Source organism: Paramormyrops kingsleyae, chromosome 4 (genome assembly GCF_048594095.1).
Source record: "Paramormyrops kingsleyae isolate MSU_618 chromosome 4, PKINGS_0.4, whole genome shotgun sequence".
Taxonomy (NCBI): domain Eukaryota; kingdom Metazoa; phylum Chordata; class Actinopteri; order Osteoglossiformes; family Mormyridae; genus Paramormyrops; species Paramormyrops kingsleyae.
In genome coordinates this window covers 35,268,815-35,285,321 of record NC_132800.1, presented here as the reverse complement: position 1 = coordinate 35,285,321, position 16,507 = coordinate 35,268,815, and the positions used below count along the sequence as shown (strand labels likewise).

Below are 16,507 nucleotides of genomic sequence, written 5' to 3'. Positions count from 1 at the left end.
AAGACTGATATCGCACAGCACCTCATGTCCTAGTGGATGTGACCGGGAATGTGGGACATGAGCCAGGTCCCCACTTAGCGACGGCTCCGTGAGGCGGATTTATCTGGAAACCCTACAGAAAGTCACTCTGATCGATAAGCCAGTCCTAAAGGCTGCAGCAGTGTTTCATAATTACTGCATGCCAGGACGTTACCATACAAGTTTACTCAGTAACTATACAACCACGGCACTGTTACAGAATTCTCTTTTGTATCATTTTAGACATATTATAAGGAGCAATTCATTTCGTAAAGGAATCTACGGCAAAACAGGCAAACACTTTAAGATTAAGGGAGGATGCATGTTTAACTGAAAAGCAGAAGAAACCCAGAGTAAGGCTTTGCACTCGCCCCCAGCGTGTTAAATGACGTGCACAGGCGAATAGGCACGCGGGCACGCTGCACATATGGGTGGCCGACGGGGACGTGCGACGCCACTCAGTAGGGCAGATCAAAGTGGGCCACCGGCGCCTTAGCTGCCTCGCCTGCGGCGACCCATTACAGACACGGCCGTCGTACCACTCTTCCCCAGCGCCCCGCCAGCGCCCGCGGGGACCCGCTAAACCCATCACGAGAGAGAGTGAAAATGGAGAAACGATCTTCTATGCGTACTGAATTAGCAGCGAGACGACAGAACAGCGCCGTCGAGCAAATGGAAGGACGTCACAATGCGACTGGTAGCTTCAGCTGTGTAACTGCACTTTGGTCCCGCCCCTTCATCAGCAGTCTGCAGCCAGCCTCAGTCCCAAGCCAGGCTCGTACCCACAGCCATTCTCATTAATTGATTACCATGCCTGACGCGGGCAGACTCACCTAAGCCCCTGCCCCCCCGACGTGTCACACGGCTCTCTGGGTTCATTTCAGGAGCGCTCCAGCCTGCCGATGAAAGAAGAACATTTGGCGGGGGAGAATTCATCATCAGGTATCTGGAGGTTTTCTTAATAGAAAAGGAGACTCCCGCCGTGCAGGCCGACTCCGTCGGCAGGGGCGCGCGGGGCCGGCAGCCGCGGGGGGGTGGGGGGCATGCGTCGTTAGCGTAATTGCACTTGGCGCAGGCCATGCAACGCGTCGCATATATCCGCGTGAACAACGAGGCGACCTTTTGCGTCGTGGCACTGCGCGTCTCGCGTACATGTGCCCGTGAGAGGCACCATTTCATTACTGCCCCCCTTGCCACTCCAAGCCGCCGCTCACGCCGGGGGAGGGGACTTCATTACCTCGGCTACATCAGAATTAGCTCCTCCGTTCGGATAGGGGACCTCATTACAGAAACCGCACTCATCCAGGAGGGATGTGTGAGGCGGCACCGTGAGCCACGTATGGGGTGGGGGGGGGCTCATTTTCCTGAAACAATCACCGTTGGCCGGCCGAAACCATAAGGCACGTCTTTCTTAGTTCCGCATGTTATGAAGGATACCGTATTCTGCATAAATGTGTCATCATATAACTATAAATCCCCATTTCTGTTCATTAAGCTTCAACATTAAGCCGCCAGTTACCACCTGCCTTATTCCAATGGTAGCTTTAACCCAACTGGAGTTAGCTGAGCCATCAATGAGTGACAGCGCAGGATAGCCCCGCCCACTGCAAGTCTGGAAGCATCTCCCGTCACTCAACAAAAACGGCGGATGGGTGGGTGGGACATGTCTGCTGCAGTATCTAGGAACCAGGCATCCTGCCTGGTTCTGGGGAACTCTGCAAGGAGCCCAATGGTCCCTCACTTTTTTCTTTGTTCTGGATATAGGAATCTCAGCAAAGCCAAAAGGGGATCCTATCAGCCGAGAGCCTCCATTCCACAATAGCAGCCGGGAGGGGGCACTAAGGCGGTCCGGAGTTACTGCGGGGAAGCAAGGGGCTTTCCGTGGGAGTCGGGCCAGGAAAGACGGATACCGAAACGGAACCCCCTGTGACCCAGATTGCAGCGCCCACGCATGACCACAGCCTACAGAACTAACTGCTGAAACCCAGGTTGTCGTCTGCTAGCCACATCCTTGAGTCTATTATTTTGGTGTTATATATCACATTACGGAAGCAAAACTGTACAGAACACTACCCCTTAGGCACACACACACAAAGTCCTGATCCTGTTAGGGTCAATGGACCCCGATGTCAAATTGCAGTACTTGTAATGCACCTTGATCCCAAGGAAAATCTTAAAATTTGATGCATCTGGATGGACATCACGTAAGAGGGATTAAATCCGCAAACTTCAAGGAAATGGCGTCCTGCACATGGCCCTGGTGTGACCCTGTTATAAACACACTAGGCATTTGGATGTATACACTCACCTAAAGGATTATTAGGAACACCTGTTCAATTTCTCATTAATGCAATTATCTAATCAACCAATCACATGGCAGTTGCTTCAATGCATTTAGGGGTGTGGTCCTGGTCAAGACAATCTCCTGAACTCCAAACTGAATGTCAGAATGGGAAAGAAAGGTGATTTAAGCAAGTTTGAGCGTGGCATGGTTGTTGGTGCCAGACGGGCCGGTCTGAGTATTTCACAATCTGCTCAGTTACTGGGATTTTCACACACATCCATTTCTAGGGTTTACAAAGAATGGTGTGCAAAGGGAAAAACATCCAGTATGCGGCAGTCCTGTGGGCGAAAATGCCTTGTTGATGCTAGAGGTCAGAGGAGAATGGGCCGACTGATTCAAGCTGATAGAAGAGCAACTTTGACTGAAATAAACACTCGTTACAACCGAGGTATGCAGCAAAGCATTTGTGAAGCCACAACACGCACAACCTTGAGGCGGATGGGCTACAACAGAAGAAGACCCCACCGGGTACCACTCATCTCCACTACAAATAGGAAAAAGAGGCTACAATTTGCATGAGCTCACCAAAATTGGACAGTTGAAGACTGGAAAAATGTTGCCTGGTCTGATGAGTCTCGATTTCTGTTGAGACATTCAAATGGTAGAGTCAGAATTTGGCGTAAACAGAATGAGAACATAGATCCATCATGTGTTGTTACCACTGTGCAGGCTGGTGGTGGTGGTGTAATGGTGTGGGGGATATTTTCTTGGCACACTTTAGGCCCCTTAGTGCCAATTGGGCATCGTTTAAATGCCACGGCCTACCTGAGCATTGTTTCTGACCATGTCCATCCCTTTATGATCACCATGTACCCATCCTCTGATGGCTACTTCCAGCAGGATAATGCACCATGTCACAAAGCTCGAATCATTTCAAATTGGTTTCTTGAACATGACAATGAGTTCACTGTACTAAAATGGCCCCACAGTCACCAGATCTCAACCCAATAGAGCATCTTTGGGATGTGGTGGAACGGGAGCTTCGTGCCCTGGATGTGCATCCCACAAATCTCCATCAACTGCAAGAGGCTATCCTATCAATATGGGCCAACTTTTCTAAAGAATGCTTTCAGCACCTTGTTGAATCAATGCCACGTAGAATTAAGGCAGTTCTGAAGGCGAAAGGGGGTCAAACACCGTATTAGTATGGTGTTCCTAATAATCCTTTAGGTGAGTGTATACAGCAGGAGAGGGTTACACATTAGAGTATCACACCACACTTTGGTGTGAGGAAAACGGGACAAGTCCAGCAAGAAACGTTAGCGAGGACCCAACAAGTGATTGTCTGATCATCTGACAGGGACCCTCTCCCCCCCAATGGTGCTAGCAAGGGGGCCACTCTCGTAATTCAAAGCCTCATCGACGACATCTCAGAAACAAGCCAGATGTTGACGGATCCATCAGAGCAAAACGACGACTCCACAGACTGTACAGACCAAAACATGAAATGTGAAATAGAAACAAAAGCCCACAAGAGAAGGGCAGATGAAAACAAACAGCAAACGCACACAATTCAGTACCCACTCTCCAAAGCACAGCATGTGCTGATTAAACCATTCTTTCATTTACCTGTGACTTATATGTGACATGTGACGGTCAGGCTTCAAAAACATCTCCTCGAGTACACCACTCTCATCTGTCGCCCTGTGAACAGCTCTGCCATCAGCTGGTTTGTAGGTGAATGAAAAGACAAGCGAAATGATGCGGGTAAGGAGGCAAAAGACAGCGTGTCTCAAACGATGTTGGACCATGTACAGTTCTGGTCGCCCATAGCCCTGACTCAATTGCCGTCTTCACCTACTAGCACAGAGGCGGTGGAAGTCAAGTCTTTCAGCTCTCCCAGGAAGCCAGGAGAGTGCTGGGGCAAGGTAATGCCCTCCCAGCGGAGCTAGAAGTGCTGACGAATGAGCCAGCCCTGCGGGTCCCTCCCTGGGGGGGGGGGGGGCTGTCAGTGGCTCAGCCTCCAGGGACAGCTGCCCCTGTCTCCCCATACCACTCTGAAGCACCATAGTGATAAACCAGGTTCAAAACAAGCACTTAGCCTGGGCGGTGCCTCTTGCACCAGAGAGACACTGCGTCAGGTCAGATTGGCGTTATCAGAGCAGCAGGGTAAATGAATCGGAGCCTATGGGCTTAAGGCAGGGAATAACCCAGGATGGGGCACCAAGCCATCACAGGGCACACTCGCCATTCAGACACACATTCACACCTATGCACAATTTGGGATAGCATGTTTTTGGACTATGAGGGGAAACCGGAATACCTGGAGGAAACCCCACGACGACACGGGGAGGACATGCAAACTCCACACATGGAGCCATGAAGGAGACTCAAACCCTGGACCTAGAGATTTGAGGAATCGGTGCCAACCACTGTGTCACCGGGCCACCCCGTGTACAGACCGTACCTGGGAATGTCATTCGGCATCTCAAGCTGAGCCGCCACCCTCCAAAAGGGGGATCAGTGTGCTCGAGTAACTGGGATCCATGAAGCATGCGGAGACGGCCACGCCGAACACTGACGCATGCAATGACGTCACATTGTCCTGCCGCAGGATCAGGAAAACCCTCTGGAACCTCTAGTGGCTGAAAGCTCACAAAATAAGAATGGAGATCAGAGTCAGACTCGGTGCCACTGATGCCCCCCCCATTAACCTTGAGGATTTGACCCTCCCTCAGCAAGGCAGGGAGACTGGACACACCCTGCTGTTTGTGGTTCCACTCCCCCAATCTGCGCCCATCACAACACCTCCTTCCAGCCATTAATCCTAATGATCTATGAAGCACCTTGAAGGGCAGTGGGGGGGGGGGAGAGTGGCCCCTTTACCACGCCAGCGATGTCACCATGAAAAGCTATGTAACACGACGCAAATCAGCCACTCGATAAACTGGAAAGGGACAGGGGAGCCTTCATTTAACCTTAAAGCACGCCTGCCCTAAACGTCCAAATATTTTGCCAGCAGCCAGGGAAATGGCAGGCACACAAATGGGAAGTCTGACCCGCTCCCCCAGAAGGCACCAAAGCCGGAACACAATGACGGGCTGACGTGCAGAGAGCCGTGGGGGGGGGATGAGACTCTGCTCAGAACGTGACATTTTTATCAGCCAGGGAGAGCATATCCTCACTGATAATCAAAGAGGACAGGGAAGGTACTTAAAGTAGGGCTGGAAACAAACACTGCCGTCAGACCGGGGATGTTACATCTGAGCAGTATCACGGGGGGGGGGGGGGGGGGAAAGACTGCAGAAAGATGATAACGTACACGGAGCATTCCAAGGATTTCCAGTGCTTCCTGATGAAGGTTGTGGACTAAGGGCTGGTGGCACACAGTCCAGTTTTTTTTCCCCCCAGGAACAGAAACGAGCTCCAGGGCTCCGGCAGTCTGAGCCGGTCTCTCTGCAGCTCCATTTCCTCTCCCCAGGCTTCCTGCGTTAACCCAGTGATTAAGTGCCCTGCTTTAAGAGCAATTCACCTGCCTGCACGCGTCCCAGCGGCCCCGCTCCCCCGGGAAACGAGGCGGAGGATAGAAGAGTTCCACATATGGCGGAGCGGAGCCGTCTCCGGCGTTGAGCGTCTGCTCTGGGGACCGCCGGATCCCGAAAGCCCCAGCTGGTGCTCAGGCGGCCGTCTGCTTTACGGCACCTCGGCGCCTGCTCCCTCACGGGCCGCCATTTCAGAGCCCCGCTCCCCGTGTCACTGCCGCGCGTGTGCGTGTGTGTGCGCTCGCGTGTGTCCCGCCGAACATTTGGTAGCAGGCTGCCCGGTTAATCAAATCTCTCCATCTGGTGCCTCCCCCGCGGGACGGGAAAGGTGCGCTCCGTGCCCGGGTCCGCAGCCCATATTTGGGACGGCGGGGCTGCCTCCCGGTCGCATGCGAGCCCAACCCGGCAGGGGCACAGGGCGGTCAGATGCATTTCGTTTTTCCCTTTAATCGTTCCGGAGGCGGCGAGACAAGGTGAGCCAGCTGCAATACAGCAGCCGGACGGTGGCTGGGAGGACGCTGGAAAGGCGGGAGGCCCCGCCCACGCAGAAACCGGGACGCTGGCTCGCGTCTCCAGATCGTGGGGCTTAGGGAAACCGAGGATTGGCTCTTAGGCATCGTCGCCGCAGGATTGACGAGATGCTCGAACCCCAACCATGGACCACGGATCTGACAAAACATGGCACGAGATGCCGTCACCTAAGCTCAGACCTGCATAGACACTTTGTTAAAGAGCCATTTCCCTCACTACATCTGAGATGGCCCCCACTTGCAAAACAAAACAGCCCGTTTTAGGTTTGATGGCATTATGGCTGCTTAGTCTGTAATAAATGACACATAAAGCTAGACAGAACCTGACAATTCTCATATTAAGCACCTTCTGAACATCATAAGGGTGCCACCACCACTGCCCCACCCCCAGGGTACTGAACACACGATCTTCTGGTCTAGTTTTCAGTTCTAAAACTAAGCCTTACTTAACATCTTATTTAACAGTCTGTTAAAACATGCCTTCCCTGGGCTCAGTCTTACAGTGACGTCACATGGGTCTAGAGGGATTTCATCTCCCTGAAAGTGTCTCTCTCTCTCTCTCTCGCTCCCTCTCTCATCTCTCTAAAGGCTCCAAAGTGCAGCATCGTGTTCCAGTAATTTGGCCAAAGTAACAAGAGAGAAGGAGGGAAAGAAAAAAAAAATCAATGTTTCTTTTACGGACCCTCTATGAATTGATGAGATGTTTCTTCTGGGAATTGTAAACACTCTAAGAAGCGTTCTGGCCTCAGATGACATGAATGAGAGAGATGACATTGTGCTTAAGGTCATCCTGAGTTGGGTTTAGTTTTCAAAGAGTTTTAAAGAAAAAAGAAGCCTGCACAAAAAAGGAAATATATTTCATATTTGTAATCTACTGATATTTTGATAATGAAGGGGGGGGGATTATTACAAGGTGTCAAGAAGTCCTACATAAGATCTATCATCTACCTGGTTTTTCCACGACTGGAACCATTAGTGCTGAGATAATGGGTTTGTTAGGGATCAGGAACGAGATTTTACCTGTGACATAGTGACAAGCATCACTCCCATGAAAGGGCTGCAGGCCAGGGCCAAGCTTGGGGATGGACAAATTTAAAGAGACCACACCGCACCGAAACGCAGTCGACTAACGTGACTAATCACCCGCTGGTTTTCTGGAAAATACCCACACGAGCAAACAAATCCCAAAGAAATCATAAAGAGGATTACTCTAGTGCCATCAGGCCATCTGGTGTCATAAACACGGACCATGTAAGGTAAACATGCCATGTAATCCCGACTCTCCAGGACGGACACATAGCTTCCGGGCTCTAGTCGGGCCACTGTCACCCCCGGAGCCGAGCCGAAAGACAGCAGGAGAATTCCAGGCAGAAGCCTGCCAGTAATCCTGGGTCATGACACAGGAAGTGATTTCAGCATCGCCTGCGAAGGATGACGGCGAGAAGCGGCATGTCCCAACCTGAGGGAGACTGAGTATCAGAAACGCTCCACCTGCTACTAGTGTGGACCCGCCATGGCACACACCCCTATCCAGGGGGGCTTCGGAGACACGGGGGCCACAGAAAGCCGGTTTGGCATAGGCCTAAATGAGAATAGAGGGGCACAGGCGACGGGGGGGGGAAAAAAAAGCATAGAAATCAGAAAAATCTCCCCCCACCCCTGGAGATCTCCTGTGATGCGGTGCATTCATCATCCAGCCCGCGATATCAGAGGTACCTCCTCCGCTTGGAGCCCAACTCGTTCCTGCTTTAATTACTCTCATGGCTGGAATGCTGATGAAGGCGGCGGGGGGGTTCATACCGCAGCCTCCACTAGGAGCTGCCTGAAAGACACACAGGGAGGGGTGGGGGGGCACTGAAAAACCATGCAGCCGTGCACCCACCCACCCAGCCGGCCGTCCTCCTATAGGGACCGACCAGTAGCGAACCTCCATGCGCGTTACGGGGAAACACCCATGTGAGCCCATGTGTGCGTTTGCTTATTTGCTCGCTGTTTATTTGTGTATCAGAGGACAGGCACAGGGAAACTTCCGGAGCGTGGCTCCCTGAGTCCCCCGACAAGCTGCACAGGCCCAGTCACCCCCCCCCCCCAGCCCCCGCCTCCCCACATCTGTTCCCCAGCTGAGGACCCCCCCTGTGAACTTCCCGGGCCAACCCACCCACCCATGCCCCCCCTGCCTGCACGCCACCCCCACACGCTCCCGTGCTGTTCAGTGCGAACGGCACTCGCCCTCCAAACCAACAGAGGCCAAAAAAAAAAAAAGAGGGAAAGAGGCTTTCTGGAAGATTTTCTCAATCCAAAGTAAAATAAACTGAGTAAGACAGAAGGAATGCGATGACATAACACCAGTAAAGAGGAATGTGAAAAACAGCAAGGATCTGAGCTCCCCTGCCACGTCACATCGCACGAGAACGATGAACAAACACTCACGAGGCACAGATTGAGACTTTTAAGCTGCTCCTCCCTGAGATTAATATCTTAAAACACACTTTAATTTGTTAATAATTAACACTGGCATGTGCCATCTGCATGGAAAGTGAACCAGGCCGCTCACTGATCTGAAAAGCTTACATGGCCGACTGCAAATCAGTGCAGTTTACACGCAGCTGTGAAACGTGGCGCCGGGGGACTTTTCCGGAAAGTGCCGACCGACACGCCGCCGGTCACAGGTCATGGACATGCTGTCCGGGTGCCGAGGAAGTTGAGGCCGTCGGACAAACGCCGGCCCAGAGGAAACTGTGACTTCCCTGCGATAGCTTACAGACCCAACAGCCCGACACACACATTGCAGCAGTATTATCACACACAATATAGTAATAAGAAACTCTGTAGCATCAACAATATTCACTGATGCACCTTTCCTTTATAAGAGGTAATCCAATGGCCCAATTTTATGAAGGATTATTTGAGAATGTGCAATAAAAATTAAGTTAGATCAGAAAATAATTACAAAAAAAAAGAAGTGTTACCCAATTTTAATATGTGAAATTTCACCTTGTTATAAGCTTAAGATGCTTTTAACAATATTTTAATTACAAAATTACCAGTATATTACAAATATAATACAAATCCATAATGTAAATTCATAAGAATGCTTATAAATTAATATTTTTAAAAATATCCTGAAGCATTCCCACATGTGTATACACTGACAGGCCTGTGTACGTGCGCACAGACATAGACACACAAACGCACACACACAGACACACAGGCATACATAGCCACCCCCCTTGGCCCCGTGTCAGTGCCACAGGTTCTGTGATTCCAGAAGGCAGCAGCCTCCTGCCAGCAGGGGGCTGGGGAGGAGGGCAGCCATTGCAGGAGTGCCCGGTGTGGAGGCGGGGCACCAGCAGGAGTGACCCTGGCTTGGCCCTGCGAGGACCCACAGGCAGCAGGAGACTGCCCGGCCAGAAGCCCGTTTGGCACGACCCTTGCCTGACTGATGAGCCACAACTTGGGCCGTAATGAGCTTTTAGGTTGGAAATGCTGGACACATTAATATTTCTTGATGATAATCATTATGGTTTAAGCACCTTTCCCAAAGTAGATGGGCTAGGGGGAATAGCAGACATGTTCAACTGAAGAAAACATCATTTGTGGATTACCTGGCCAAAAAGCGAAAACATGATGGAATTTAAAAACATTTCAGCATATTTAAGTTTGTTTGTTTTGCTGTAGAAAATGTCAAATTGTTTTACTGTTTTTCCTTTAAGAAGTCCCTCCCCAACACCATCACTTGTGGCTCAAATTCAGTCACTTTTGCACATCATATATTGTGATTCTTTGGTCCTTTTCTCATTATTGAAGTCGATCGGATTAACATCACGGCACACAGCTGGAGGACGACTGAAAGGCCTTATCATCTCATTTCAGCTGAAGACCAGGGGGGATCTGAAGGCCAGTCTCACTCTGGCACACATAGTCAAGGCGTGAGAGATCACGTTTTTCAGGCAAAAGATCGTCATTTCACAAGATTTTTTTTTACACAATTTTTACTGCCAACACTCCATTTCCACAGCAGTGAAATGCAGAAATACACTCAGATGTTTCCACATAAATACAATTAAGCAATTAGGACTTTAATCAAGAATTTGCATAGATCAGCTCTAATTACATAAGTAGAAAGACTTTTATTGCCTCGCAAGCCAGACATTAAAAAAGGTCCACCCCTCCCCCAACACTTCCATTAATATTACTTAAGAGAAAACCATTTTCATCCAGATGAATAAAACATTTATTCACAAACTCCCAGGGAGATTAATGTTTGCCGAAGTGACACGGTCTCGTCTCATCCCACATGCTGGGACTTTAAAATATAAAAGCCTGGAGGCTAAACACCTTCGGATCAACTGAAATGGCTGCAACACGCACTTCTTGTATGCGTCTTGCTTAGAAGTGCTAGTCAGATCACCACAGTGTCCCTGGCACTCCGTTATTGAGTTTCAATCCCAAATACACTCTGTCAAAGCAGCCAAAACAGGAGACTCACCCACCCCACACCTGTAACCGATTAGAGGTCCGGAACATTCCATCACTGATCAAGCAAGAGACATCGTAAAATGGTTGACAGAGAAGCCACCCCTAGCAGAGGGGGGTGAGGTGAGGGTTCTACCAAGAAACGACTTCATGACAAAAAAAGTAAATCAGCAATTTTTTCTCCTGCAGTGATTACACTAATTATGTTATTGCACAAGCAATCACATATTGTTCTTCTTAAGTTTTATTATTATTATTTATTATTAACCTGTAAACATTTCTTTGAGTCCACTTTCTGGACTGCCATGGAATCTACTGACCCGAGTACAATAAAACAAAACAAGCAAAATCCTTGTAAGCAAGGTAGGCACACCTCACGTTTCCAAACTCTATTAAATCTATTTTTCTACATGCCACATCTGCATGCTACCATTACTGGTCTTCCTACTTGGACACCGCAGTTCTAGAGTTTTACTAGTGTCACGCATACACAGCTCAGAAGAAAAACATAATCCCGCAGTGGTCAATGGCAACAATTACACTTGCAAAAAAAAAAAAAAAAAAAAAACCCACGAGTTACCGCAGTGGCAGGAGGAGGGCCGTCAATCTGACCAATCGATTGGGCACCGCAGCAGCCCTGTGAGTGCACCTGACAGGGGGATGGGATACACCCCACCACATTTGTTACTTAGCTGCCTGACATCAACAAACAAAGACTAGGGAGGGAGGCATCACAGCTCCATACTTAAATACCATCTCCATCAAAACAATCCACAGCATCTGCTAAGTATGTCAATACTGAACACAATATTGTGGTCCAACAGTAAGTTTACTTAAATAAGATTACACTGTGCTGTTTGCTTTTTTGTATCAGCAGTGGAAATTAGAATGTGATTATAAATAAAATTAACAAATCATTATATTCAAAAACACACAAGCAAAGAATTCATTTTCTCTGCAGCATTTATACTCAGTCCATTAAAAAGGGGCAAATTAGATCATAATATTCTTATAATGTTATGGCAGGAATGGCTCAGTGCGCAGAAAGAACAGCTTAAAACGATGCCCCCCCAGCTCCATGGTACCTGCAGCGGATGCTGAACCATCCCAAAAAAATAAATCATCCTAAAAGGGCAAACAGCAAACTGGACAGATCCGATCGGCACATGAGCCCGGCAGGTACCGGGTCATGAGGCGGACAAACTAGGTCGACCTCAGAGAACCCAGGCACTGCACCGAGGCGGCTTCCACATGTCTGGCTGCTTAGCAACACAGCAGGTCACGTGATAAACCCCCCCCCGTCCCGATAACGCGTAGCGGCAGGACGATGTGGGGAGGGACTGGGGGCATGCCAGCCAAGCGTTATCATCCAGATTCAGGAGGGTCAATGGAACACGGGAAATGCGTGTGCCTGCAGAGGCATGAATAAAACATGGGAACGCACGGGGTGATCGGGGGGTGGCCTCCTCACCGTTTCCGGGGAGACGTGCAAACTCGTGAGAGATGCAGCACTCATCCAAAACAATGTCATCGTATTCGCTCACCGCCCACAAGTCATCTGAACATTTTCTTTAAAAAGACGGCATTCTATTGTTTTTCTGACAAGAAATATCCTCTGATTCACCGAAGAAGCCTTCCGCTCCTGTAGTGGACGGGTTATGTAAGAAACAAGCACATAATTAAGGCAGAAACATCACCAAACGCAAGAAAAAGCACAAACCAAAGTCTGGAGTTAAGTTAATTTCTTTCTGAGATTCAAGTGCCCCTTGGGTATATTAGAGAAATTGAGATATAATGAGCATTAAGGTCGAGCTAATTGCTAATGACCAATGACACGCACGGCTGGGCAGGAGGGGCTGTACTTTACTGGATATAAGCATCAGTAGGTGCAGAATGAGGGAAGAAACAATCACGGCCTCCTAAGCCAGACGGAAAGCCTCCTAAGGGTCCGTCACAGAGCTGCAGGGAGGCACAGGCGTCGGTGTAGGAGCTGGTTAGCAGTCGTTCGCTTTAATCCGGGTACCAGCTTCAGCCACTGCCACTGGTGGGTCTCTCTTTTGGGGTGTATGAGGGGGTTGCCACTTGTTTCGGAATCATTAGTCTGTCATACTTTAGCACGCCGTGCAGGCTCCCCCAGGGGACTTGCTGGGGACCTCTAGCCCAGGCGTCTCCAGTTAGCAATGGCAGCAGATTATATGCTGGTTGACTGGGTTTTTTTTTGTAATATGGATCGTGAGGCAGGAGGGAGGGAGGGAGGGAGGGAGGGAAGGGGAGAGAGAGAATACAAGAGGAAGGGGTGAGGCATGACACTTGCCCAGGTTCCAGCTCCAGTAGGGCCCACGCCGCTGCCCCCCCACGGTGCCACCAGCTGTACAGCGAATTTGCATCCCTCCGACCGAGGCCTAGCAGGCTGCGGGCTCCGTCCTGCGACACGGAGGGAACCTCGCAGGGTTGGCAGGCGACCGCGCTTGTCACCGGCCCAACTGGTAGAGGTGACTCGGACCAACTCACAGTCATCTCTGTGCTTGAGGGGAGGGGGACACACTTGTTTTTTTTTTTGTGGTTCGGAACCCCCCGGAACGAAACACTCAGCCAATTAAGTGAGAATGGGGGGATAGAAATACCTGCAGAATTTTCAACTTGAACCGGAGTTTATAAACTACTAAAGCTGAAAATCAGCTTTAAGGATGTCGTGGTTCTTGAGGGAGTAACACGTTTTTCGTGCTTCATGTGACATTATCTGTCAAGGAGCGTTTATTGGACTTAATATACAGACAATGCCCAGAAAATTTTGATTAGGAACATCTTTGTCTCAACTGGATTGAGCAAAAAAAACGATTGCACGAAAGCTATGTAAATATATCTAAATGAAATGGACGTTAGACTACGAATCGATGAGGCGAGGTGAGACGAAGGGACGCTAGTTTCACAACACTAGACCACGATAATAATAATAATAATAATAATTATTATTATTATTATTAAACAGCGATGTTTCCCAACACCACTGCTACCGATGTAATTATTCATTGAGGCTTTTCTGTCTCGTACATATACTAAGGGAAGCTGTAGGGCAGATCCCCGCAAGCTTTAAAACGCTTGTATAACGCTTTTTTAGGGAGGCTGCAAAGTATTCAAAACACCACCGAAAACACTGTAATGGAATAAACAAAAGACAGAACTAATAGCGACCAGGAAAGCTAATGGAAGCTAATGGCTTTAATGTCCCTGTGGCTAAAAGGGATAAATAAAAGGTTAGCCATAGCTATGCGCCCTGCCAGACACTCCAGACGAGAGCGACCAACTGTTAAAGTCTCCCTCGCTTAGCGCAGTATTGCGGGGTTTTTTCCCCGTATTAATGTCCCGCACTGAGATGCAGTTAAAATGCTCCGACAGCTGCTCACTCACGACACGCTGCCCGCATAGAGCATCCGTGAGCCCACGTCTCCGCCCTGAGCCCAGCGGAGCCCGGCGGCGCATCGCGTTCAATATGGCGGAAGCCCCGCACCTGAGTGGCATCTGCTTTGAATTCCAGCCTCACCCGGGCGTCTCGCTGGTGTATTAAACCGCCCTGGCAAGCAGGAGACTCCTGAGACTTGAAGCTTCGTATGTGACCGGCGCGGGGGGAGGGAGGTTTTCCGATAACAACTCTGGCCAAGACGAGAGAGGCGGCGAATCCTCCGCCACTTGTCCCCATTCGCCTTCTCGCGCGCGTTTTCCCGCCTGCACTACGGCATGCTGGGATAGCGGACGGCGATGCCCGCGAGGACACACAGGTACCGCTACCGAGGTTACAACCATGACAGCTGACGAGAGCTGACCTGGGCCCCCGTCTAATCTCTCCTGGACAGATGGCCATTATGGCGGAAAGCACCTCTTCCAGTGAAAAAAAGAGAAGTACTTAAAGCTTGTCCAAATGAGGATGGCTTCATCCAAATCCATTGTGCAGTAATAAGCCCTCTGTCCAGATTTAACCCATTGTCATCAAGGGAGCCTCTCGTGGGTCTGCCATCCGTTATTACACCATGTTCAGCTGCACTGATCAGCTCATTTTACACCCAGCGGGTTTTTTGCTCTTGCTGTTTAACTGGTATGAGAATTTTTATTATTTTTAATGAAAACTGGTTCTAATGCTCACTGCTTTCCTGACCTTTAAAGTCTGAAAAAATGGAGAAAGCAATACAAGTTTAAGTCTTGGATTTATTTTCAAGGAGTATTTATTGTCAACTCCCCCCTTGACCCAAATGGATTAATCTCACAGCCACAAACAAAAACCGGGAAGTGGTGCCCTTTGAAACCACTTTGGATGGTGGAGATATGGAACCACCAGTGCCTCACTCTCCACGGCTCACTCATGGTAGTACACAGTCAGCAATGTTTCTGGCTAATCACCTGGAAAGCTAAAATTGGTGTTTTTTATATAGTGATTTTAAGTGTCGTGTTTTTAAATATCCTATTTTCTAGGGTCCATTGACTTTCACAAATGTAAAATATTCCCCATTTGAGATATGGTGTTTTGTTCAGCATGTAAACATCATAACTTTATATCCATTAATGTGTCATTTTTCTGTTCTGCTTCTCCATTCGAGGTTGGCATGTTCTGTACATCTTTGTATATCTAAAAACTATCAATATTCTTCATACACTATATAATTTTGGACATAAGTAGAAAACATCATATTTTTCGGGGACCTGTACGTCTGATGATATTATTGAGTTTAGGAGGCATGTTTTTTGGGATAAAATCAAAAACAGCCAGCAAGGCTGAACAGTAAAATGTTGAGGGGAAATTCGTGAGAAACTCATAGCAAGAGCAATGAGGCATTAGACAGCCTTTCCCATTACAAAATGCTGAGATTTACTCGATAGAGGAAACCGCTTTGATTCCTGTTCTATGGTGCATCCCTCAGATCAACAAACTGCTTTAGCCACATTCTTAAATTTTGCCTTCAGTCTTTAGTTTGCACTTAAAAGCTAATTCAACAGCAAAATAACTTTCCCTGTCACCCTGCTGGGAAAACTCATTGCTTTGACATTCTGTTTTACTTATTATCTGAAAAACAATATAAAAATACTAGGAAACTGTGAGTACTAACGTGGAAACTGCTGTCCAGTGACAGCTGATAACCATCAATCGACCGCATATCCAGTTTGGAGATAAGAAAGAAAAGCCAGACCACACGCACACAGTAACAAGAACCAACTTTGGACCATGGGTGGCAAATCAGGGTAATCCTTCAGTATCCATGGCCCTTTAAGAAGCACCTTCATACCCAGGTTCGTTCTAACCCGCAGAACCTGCCCTGATATCGAAAAAAATCGACCGCAATGTGCCTTACAAAAAGTGAAATGTTGCTATATCTCATCTTCACCCCATGAGAATCAAAGTGCTTCATTTTCCATCAATCACATTTAGCCTGAACTTAGATCAGGGTCTGCTTTTGTACCTTTGAGCCAGGGAGCTGAGTGTAGTTTCCACAGTAAATAACCTTCTGTCTCACCAACATATTGGGGCAGGGGGTTCTGTATAGCTAGATAATTTCCTCAGCATAAAATATCTGGGAACAAGCACAGAATGGGCCGGAATTATAAATGTATGCACTTGTCTAACATACATAAACATGCACCCAACAGCCGGCATATGACTCTCCTTCATC

The 16,507-nt window shown here is 48.7% G+C and overlaps 1 protein-coding gene across 4 annotated transcripts in view; it reads right to left on the bottom strand.

The window, feature by feature from the left end:
* The window catches only part of LOC111845907 (zinc finger protein 521-like), a 79,229-nt gene that overhangs the window by 24,777 nt on the left and 37,945 nt on the right, over positions 1-16,507 (bottom strand). For 2 of the 4 annotated variants that reach the window (XM_023815618.2, XM_023815617.2), the window contains exon 5: positions 852-914. The exons of the other annotated variants lie outside the window; for them this stretch is intronic. In XM_023815618.2, coding sequence (XP_023671386.1) covers positions 852-914 — 63 coding nt within the window. The remainder of the gene's footprint in view (positions 1-851; positions 915-16,507) is intronic. 4 annotated transcript variants of the gene reach the window in all.